The sequence below is a fragment of the Mus caroli genome, chromosome 12 (genome assembly GCF_900094665.2).
Source record: "Mus caroli chromosome 12, CAROLI_EIJ_v1.1, whole genome shotgun sequence".
Classification (NCBI taxonomy): Eukaryota; Metazoa; Chordata; class Mammalia; order Rodentia; family Muridae; genus Mus; species Mus caroli.
This window is the reverse complement of record NC_034581.1, coordinates 73632554-73642002: the sequence shown is the minus strand read 5'-3', so window position 1 is coordinate 73642002 and position 9449 is coordinate 73632554. Positions and strand designations below refer to the sequence as shown.

Genomic DNA, 9449 nt, shown 5'->3' with positions numbered 1-9449 from the left:
CTGTGAATTCAAGGGCCATCCTGGGCTATCTAGTGAGTCTGAGGCCAGCCTGGGCTACACAGTAAGATTCTGCCTCAAACAAAACAAAACAAAACAAAATTAACAAACAAATGAAAACCAAATAAAAACCAAATGGAGCCGGGCAGCGGTAGCACACACTTTTAATGCCAATACTTGGGAGGCATAAACAGACAAATCTCTGTTAATTCTAGGCCAACCAGGGACTTTATAGTGAGCCCATCTCAAAAAGGAATGGGGGTGCAAAACCAAACCAAAGCAAAACAGAATGTCCAAATAGACGTTGAAAAGGTTTGCTTTTGGAAGGCATTTGTAAACTTATCTCACTGGGTTTCACTCATTCATTTTTTTTCTTCTAATTTTTTAATTGTGGGAAAATGCTCATACTATAATTTTTTTAAAAAATTAACTTTTCCCTTTTTAAAATTATTGTTTATTCTTCCACAATTTCATGCACACACGTATGCAATTTGACCATATTCCTGCCCATACTATCCTCTCACGTTGCTCTCCCTCTTCCACTGAACCCTTCCACCTTCCCCAGTTTTATGTCACTGGGGGGAGGCGGCCTACTGTATGTAGTAAGGTTATACACATGAGTATAGGTGTGGCATTATTTACTTTTTTTTTTTTTTTTGAGACAGGGTTTCTCTGTGTAGCCCTGGCTGTCCTGGAACTCACTTTGTAGGACCAGGCTGGCCTCGAACTCAGAAATCCACCTGCCTCTGCCTCCCAAGTGCTGGGATTAAAGGCATTCGCCACCACGCCTGGCGGCATTCTTTACTTGTGCAACAAAATTGTCTCAGTGGCTGTAACACTGAGGTCTAATACGACTTTCCCTCTGGAAGCAACCATTTCTGTGTTGTACTGTATTCTTATCAGTACTGGTGTGTTGGGATGACTCACACCCACACACAAATTGTATCAAATGGCACTGTAGGCGTGCTACTGTATTTTCTATTGTTAATTGCTGAGCCTAAGTGCTGGCAGGATACTTGGTATTGTCATCTCTATGGAACATTAACTGCTTTCTATATATGAATATTTGTCAATTCCTCACTTGCCTCAAAAGAGATTAGCCTGTTAAAAAGTAAGCTGCTAAACTGGGCGTGGTGGTACACGCCTTTAATCCCAGCACTTGGGAGGCAGAGGCAGGCAGATTTCTGAGTTCGAGGCCTGCCTGGTCTACAGAGTGAGTTCCAGGACAGCCAGGGCTATACAGAGAAACTCTGTCTCGAAAAACTAAGGGGGGAAAAAAAGCAATCTGTTGTCTGGAAGGTCCCAGAAGATCACAATGCCCTCAATCTGCCCAAAAGTCGTCACTAAGAAGTGAACTGGGCATGGTCCTGCTGCTGATTAGCTTAGAATGGGCGATCTGTGGAACATCTCCCACTATGCTAACAGCTTTTTCATATAAGAAAGGAATGAGCCGGACGTGGTGGCACATGCCTTTAATCCCAGCACTCGGGAGGCAGAGGCAGGCGGATTTCTGAGTTCGAGGCCAGCCTGGTCTACAGAGTGAGTTCCAGGACAGCCAGGGCTATACAGAGAAACCCTGTCTCAAAAAACCAAACCAAACCAAACCAAACAAAACAAAACAAAGAAAGGAATGAGGCTTTTTGTAGGATAAAGAGGTGGCAGCTGGGGCTGGGGCAGAATGACAGGACAGAGAATGGAGCAGAGAGGGAGAGCAGGGAGAGCCACATGAAGGGAAGCAGTGGCCGAGAAGTCGGGTTAAGTTAGAGGTTAGCTGAGAGACTGCCCCAGCCAAAGGGCCAACAGCCTTAAACTATATAGATGTGGTCAGCCTTTTGACACTAGCCATTCTTTGTAGGAGTGTAGTGATATTTATTGTGGTTTTAATCAAATTTCCCTAATGTCTGACAGCAGTAAGCAGTGTTTAGTGTTTTGGTTACATTTGTTCAAATCACTTGGTCATTTAAAATATTTGTCTTCGTGTCCTGGAGAGATGACTTTGATTTCCAACACCTACATGGTAGCTCACGACCATTTGAGCCTCCAGTTCTAGGGGATCTAATGGCCTCTTTTGGCCTCCTTGGGCACCAGGCATGCTATGATACACAGATATACATTCAGACAAAATATTCCTACACATTTTAAAGTTTTAATTAAAAATTTAAAAATAAGCTCTTTCCTTATTAAATCTGATACATATCCACTTTCTCTGGCCTTTCTCAGCATCTCCCCCATTCTCTTCCATTGGTGATGCTTCAGCTTCTCTGTGAAGCAGCCGCTCTAAGGAACCCACCCACCTTATTATTACTATTATTGCTATTGATGAGGGCAGGGTTTAAGACAAGTTTCTCTGTAGCCCTGGCTGTCCTGGGCCTCATTTAGACCAGGCTGCCCTGAAGTTCACGGATATCAGTCTGCCTCTGTCTCTGGAGTGCTGGGGTTAAAGGAGTGTGCCACTGCTCTTAGTTTAGCCAATGTTCTTACTTTTTAATTCTTATATTATGCAAATGGGTGTTTTGCCTGCATGCATGTTTGTGTATCATGTGTGTGTGCCTGACCACCTGAGGAGGCCAGAATAGGACATTGCATCCCCTGGACCTGGAGTCACAGATGGTTGTGATGATCATGTGGATGCTGGGAACCGAATCCACGTCTACTGGAAGAGTACTCGTAACTGCTGAGCCGTTTCCCCAGCCCTTTAGTTAATAGTTTTTAGGTCTTACAGATAAGGATATCAAGTCACCTAAAATTATATGCTAATATCACATGCATATGAAAATTATGTATATGTATGGGGATAAAGCTTCCCGCTTCATCTTTTGGCAGTATGGTTTAATGTTAAGGATGGAAGCCCAAGACATCCTCTGTAGAAGTCTGAACTCAAGCTCTGCTAATCATTCTTTGATTAATAACTTATTGTCTCAGCTGAGCTTCAGTTGCCTTGTTGGTAAAATAGGAAAAAATGATAGTATCGGCTTCACACTTAATAAGAATGAAGAGAATTAGAGCTGAAGAAATGGTTCAGTGGCTATGAGCATTTGTTGCTCTTGCACGGGACCTGGGTTTAGTTCTCAGCACCCACATGGTGGCTCACGACCCTCAGCAATTTCAGTTCCAGGGAAGCCAGTGGTCTCTTTTGACCTCTTGAGCACCAGGAGTTTTATGTGGCAAAGCCAGAGAAGTAGCGCCCAGGTTATGGATTGTAGGTGAAGGAAAATGATGTCAGCCACAAGCTGGGTTTGTGCCCAAGTATGGGTCACCTAAGTGGGAATTTGGGTGACTGGCAATGTCAGGGGAGGTGATTGCGACAGCTTTCAGGAGTGCGGAGCTGGGCTTCAGTGCCTTCTCTTTGTTCAGAGGCTTTCTGAGCTGGCAGGTTAGAGAGAGGAAGAGTAGGGGAGTTTACAGGACCATGTGGGTACTGTGAGCCACCAGAGGCTCCAACCAAGTAGCTTGGGCAATTTAGCAATGGAATGTTGGGGAGGAGAAGAGAGAGGGAGAATATAAAAGGTTTGGCTATAATCTGGCACATAATAAACCTTATATATACATGGGCTAATGTAGTATGTAGATTTTACTACTCCACTTTAAGCCCTGGGTGGACCATGCTACCAGCCCTGCCTAGGTTCTCTTGGATCCACGGATGAAACACACACACACACACACACACACACACACACACACACACTAGCTTATTTTTCAACCCGCTTTATCAGCTCAATTGCTGGGCACTTCTTATCTCCCATGGCTAGCGTACCCTTCCCAATATTCTTATCTCAGCACCCTAGATCTGCCCTCAGCTTTAGTGGCTCAGTTACCTTCTCCTTGTTCAGCAACTCAAAACTGTCCTCAGGTCTACTTGTGTTTCTAATCTCCCTGGAGAGAGGAGGTTTCTAATCAGCCTGGAGAAGTGATCTCACATGGCTGGTCACCTTGTCTCCCTCCAAAGAATGGCAAAATTCTCTCTTCCTCCTCTCTGCCTCTTAGCCTGCCTCCAGGGACCCAGAAATCCTGTCTCTTTCCTTCAGTCCAGCAATTAGCCCCTGGCATCTTTATTGACCAATCACAAACCAACTGGGGAAAAGGACCTTAGCACTAGACCCACCCTCTATGGGCTAATGTCATTTCAGGCCTTCCTCCTTGCCTCCAAGGTCCTCAGTCCTGTACCCTGAGTGTTTGGTTAAGGTCTCCTTTCTACTTGTTCTGAACTCTGGGGACAATGAGCACAATGTAGTTTCCAATTTGTCCCCAATATCTTAACAAGTGACTGTGTTACCTGAGAGATCAAGGCTGGTCCCAAGGATAGTGCATACCTGGGCATGATATCCTCCAGCAGATTCTTGGCTATCATAGTGGTGGCCTCTCTTTTAGTGGGGAATGCTTCTATCCAGCCTGAAAGGTACCTACAAGGACGAGGAGGTATCTATAACTGTACAGGCTGGGCTTGATCTCAGTGTAGTCTATTGCCCAGTTTGTGCTTGGCCTCTGTCCTGGTTCCTGGGTTTCCTTGTCTTTTATTTTGAGGCTTTACTGCCTTGCAGTCACGGCAGTGGGAGTGACCTCATCTACTAAGGACCCTACATGGAAATTTTTATATTTGGCGTTCCTTCATAGCTCTCTGAGTTTCCTGTAGCCCAGGTGGGTATTCTAATGAATCTGACACATAAGCTGTCTAGCAAATTCTGAGGGAAGGATTACACGGCTGTCTGGGGTGTGGAGCCATCCATATTTTTGATGGAACCCTTGATACTTTATTTGACCCTTTTTGTCCTCTGGGCTTTAATGTGGGATTGGGGGGAAGCTCTGGGAACTAAAGCTATCATGGTTTCAGCTGTGGAATGAAACGCAGCCTCTTTTGCAACCTTACCAGCTAGCCTGTTTCCTCTTGCCCTCTTGTCCATGCCCTTTTGATGTTCGGTGGATGATGGCTACCTTGAGGAGCAGCCATCGTGCCTCTAATTTCATCCTTACTTTTGATAGTCTTCTCCCTCCCCTGTGAGCATCCACCTTTCTTTTTTTTTAATATATGAGCCCATGAACATGTGCCGTAGTGAAGGCATATCTGCTGTCTGTATAGATGTTAGCAATTTTGCCCTTTGCCAGCTTTAGGGCCTAAGCCAAGGCAATTAATTCAGTGTTTTGAAGCAAAGTCCCAGGTGGGAAGGCCAAAGCCAACACTATAGAGTCAGGAGCCACCACCTCTGCACCTGCATACCTGACAAAGCCCACACTATAGAGTCAGGAGCCACCACCTTTGCACCTGCATACCTGATTCAGCCTTGCCTGAGCTGTTCCTCTCTGTGAAGAAGATCATTTCCCCGTCCAGCCTAGGGATGTCTGTCAGGTCTGGCCTCATGTTCTGGATGTGGCTGAGCATTTTCAAGCAGTCATGCTTAATGTCCAGGTCCAGGTTTGGGAGCAGAGTAGCCAGGCTTAAGGCAGAGGCAGGGTGGTATTTAATGTGGGCCGGGTTCCGGAGCAGGGACTGATAACGCACCAGCCGGGCAAGAGATATCCAGTGTTCAGGGGCAGGGTGAGGTGTTGAGTACTCCCTTGATGGCATGAGGGGTAGTTATAGTCAATTCTTGTCCCAAGGTGGTTTTATCTGTGTCCTTGACCAGCAAAACAGCAGCTGCCACAATACGTAGGTAAGCTGGCCAAGCCTCGTGAGACAGGGTCCAATTTCTTAGGCAGATAGGCCACTGGTCTCTTCCAAGGACCCAGGGTCTGGTCAGTACCCTTTGGCTATGCCTTTGTTTTCATCTACACACAAGTTGAAAGGCTTGTAGATGTCTGGCAGGGCAAGTGCTGGGGCCTCAAGTAGTTCATTCCTTGAGACTGAAAAGCTTTGTCCATTTGGGGAGTCCAGTTTAAGACACTCTCCTGCCTCCTAGTGGCCTCATAGAAAGGCTTTGCAATCTCTGTGAATCCTGGTACCCAGAGACTGGAGGAACTCACAAATTTGATACCAGGTCTTGGGGACTGAAATGTTGAGAATCATTCCTTTGCTAGCCTGGGATAGCAGATGTTGCCTGTCCTCCCCCCCCCCCCTCTGGTTTTTCCCCAAGGTGTTACATCATTTTGGCAGAGCTGCACTTTCCTCACAGACATTTGATATCTCATCTGGTCTAACTCTCTAAGCAAGGCATAAGTTGTCAAACAGCAAGTTTCTTCATCTGGGGCAGCTATGAGCAAGTCATCAATATGCTAATAGAAAGTTATCTGGGGGTGGGCCTGCCTGTATGTATATGTATATGTGTATATAAGTATATGTCTGTCTGTATATGTATATGAATATGTATATGTATATGTATATAAGTAAGTATATATCTGTCTGTCTGTCTGTCTGTATGTATGTATGAAGAGTGGTTGGAGCCTTGCTCCATCTGCCACATGTGTGAATGTATGTGTGTGTGTTTATAATTCTTCCCCACTAGCCCCTCTCTCTTTTCTTTCTCACTGATCCCCAAAGAGTTGTCTCAGGAAGGCTGAAGGTTGAAGCAGGAAGGAGAAAGCTGCAGTTTTGACGGCTCCTGAAGCAGTACCTCACAGCTGTCTGTGTCACCTCTCAGAGGTTACACCAGTTTATGGTAGAAATACTGTTAAACATGTATAAAAGGAATAAGAAACAGAATATGTAAAAGACTTTTTTTTCTTTGAGCTGTGAGCTGCTCTCTACGTACTAGACACTAAGAAAGGGTTAAATGCTGATGATTACTAGATAATCCAATACTAAATCTGTAAGAATATGTCTTCTTCCCAGGTGCTATGCAACATATAGCTCCAAATTGACTGTGGAACAGGTATCTTCCAATGAATGGAAATTAATTATGCAAATGAACCAGAAACTAATAGTGTAGGTGGGAAACCACAGACAATGACTTTTAAAACTTGTTAAACATGATAACCCATGTTTATCCCCATGAGGTACACCTCAAAGGAAAGAAAAGTTTGAACAGGGAGTTTGCCTTTTCCCAAAGAAATGTTCCTGGCCTTAGTGCAAAACAGGATTAAACTCTTTGACAAAGTGATAAAACCAACTGTGCCAATCTGAGAAATGCATTGTTTCCTTGAAGAGTAATACATGATACAGTCATCCAAGAAACTATTTTATTATCAAATAACAACCAAGGACTTGGGAAATTATGAAGGATCATAGATCGAAGTACACACAACAGTGACTCTCTAAGTCTTAACTTGCTTTGCCCCATAGGGCAACGGTCATCTCTGAGGAAGGACCTCTTCCACCACACCCACTGTCCGACAAACGGCTCCTGTCCTTTGTAATTAAACTCAGAATACTTTCCGGACGCTGTCTCCCAGACAAAATGTAATTTCCTAATAATGATTGGGGGAAATTGAACCAAACACTGGACTTGGGCTCCAGGAGATAGCAAACCCGCGAGACTTCCAAAGAGTCAATTAGTGGCCAGAGGAGTGGTAGAAGGGCTGGCTCAACGATCCCACAGGGCCTAGGCCCTGGACCATTGAAGACCATTGCTCCACGGTTGTGTTATTCAACTTTTCATAGTGCTTGGAAGTATACTCTGAATGTATCACCGCCAGGCGGCCGCCAAATCCAGGACTACATTTCCCAGAGGGCTTTGCTCCCTGGCGGTTGCAGTTGAACCGGGGTGTGTCTAGGATCAGAAGCCATATCCCGCTGTCCTCTTTAGAGCATCAACTTCAACTGCCCTTCGGTGGTGCTGAGATGTTCGGATTCCTGCTTCTGCTCTCTCTTCCCTTCATCCTGTACTTGGTCACGCCAAAAATCAGGTCTGTGCGAATGTTGCCTTTTCTTGCCAGGTCTTTTAGAGAAGATAAAAATCCCTACTGAAGCCTTCTCCCTAGCCCCGGTAAAGAAAGACTAGGAAAGGACTGAGGAGCCCTTTAAGGTAGCAAAGATCTGGAGTTTACTGGACTGTAGGCGAGATCCTGGTGCCCTGGACGTGGGCACGGCCAGACGCCAGACCCCAGGTGGTCGTAAAAACGCTCCAGGTCTCCATCATCCTGTTTTGCTCTTTCTGGCCTACCTTATTTCCTCTAGCACTATTTGCTTTCTAGGTTCGGGAAGCCGGTGAGTATGGCGGGCTTTAGATCTGTTTTCTCCACTCCCAAGCTTTGAACCAGCCTTTGTCTAGCTATTTGCCTCCAGCCCTTGAGGTACTACAGGAGGGTTGCACTTTTTACTCTCTGAACCCGATGCCAATGTTATCTGGGGCATGCTTCCTTGTTGCCGTTATTCACTTGTGTAGGTGTTTGTTGTGACAACTGAAGGGGAAGAGTCATTGTCCTTCGGAGTAGGAACATGTGCTTGTTTGCCCTAATTAGATTACTAGGAGCCAGGAGAAGAACCACGTGGTCAAAGAATGGTTTCTTAATTAAGTGTCAGGTCAGCCCAAACCTGGAGGTGTGTGTAATCACCTGAGAATCAGCGGCAGGCTACCACAAGGGGCAGACCACTGATTGGTTCTGAGTAAGTCACCAGGAGTGACGGTGGACCAGTAATAAACGCCACCTTCTTTCTGGGCGTGGCCATAGTTCCTATTGGAGCTGAGGCTGTGCCATCCTTCTGTCATTTCTTACCATGACCAACATTTTTTTCTTCCCACTCTTTTTGCTTTTTCTTCTCTCTCCGGTGGCTACTTCCATTCCCCCCCCCCCTCCTCTCTGAATACCTACAGCTCCCAGAAGTAGGCACACATGGGCCTTGTATTCAGGTAAAAACTTGGGTTTCTTTCTACCACAAGATCTTCATATCCGTATAGAATCTCAACAAAACTTGAACCGGAGCTGCATCCAGTGAAATGTGTCTTAGAAGAGAGCACTCTAAGAACTCTACCATCCCCGTTGGAGCCAGCATGGGAGAGTGGGGCCAGAGCTGCGCTTTCAAAGTTGATTGTCTTGTTTTCGATGATGACAGAGGAAGGAGGAAGGGCCAATTCCTGGTCCCCAGGATTTGTCAGTGTTGAAGTTCAGTCTGAAGGGCTGTGAGACACAGAGCCAGGGGCCTTGATCGCTGAGGAGAGAGAGGTTCCTTTGGGTACCACAGGTTAGTTTGCCTTAAGTAGTGGCTGCTTGCAGATAACAAGTTTAGTGGAATGGTTGAAATGCTCCTTAAAAACACACTTCTGAGTCAACAGATCCTTTTAGTCCTAAAATTGAGGAGAAGAGAAGAGGAAAATCTGAGGGTTGTGTTTGTGCTTCATCCATTTGGAAAGGCCAGCAGAGCCTGCAGCACAGGTGCAAGGACTCCAACTAGACAAACGAGATACCGATCCTCACTCTCTACTGGAACTCTGCTCTGTTGTTGTTTTGTTGTTATTGTTCTGATATTAATGTGTGATGGCAGTAGTCAAACCCAGGGCTTGGCATCTGGGTAAACTATGTATGCTTACCCTGTTACATTCCTAGCCCTTGTCTCATTCTTTTTTTTTTTTTTTTTTTTTTTTTTT

General features: G+C 45.5%; 1 protein-coding gene across 3 annotated transcripts in view; it reads left to right on the top strand.

The window, feature by feature from the left end:
- The first annotated feature begins 7203 nt into the window (after positions 1-7203).
- Rdh11 (retinol dehydrogenase 11) overlaps positions 7204-9449 on the top strand; it is an 18785-nt gene continuing 16539 nt past the window's right edge. Inside the window, exon 1 of one of the 3 annotated variants that reach the window (XM_021179204.1) lies at positions 7204-7770. In XM_021179204.1, coding sequence (XP_021034863.1) covers positions 7706-7770 — 65 coding nt within the window. In that variant the 5' untranslated portion in view covers positions 7204-7705. Of the gene's footprint in view, positions 7771-8536; positions 8715-8767; positions 9047-9449 lie in introns of those variants that run through there. The other 2 variants (XM_021179205.2, XM_021179206.2) reach the window with 2 other exon arrangements.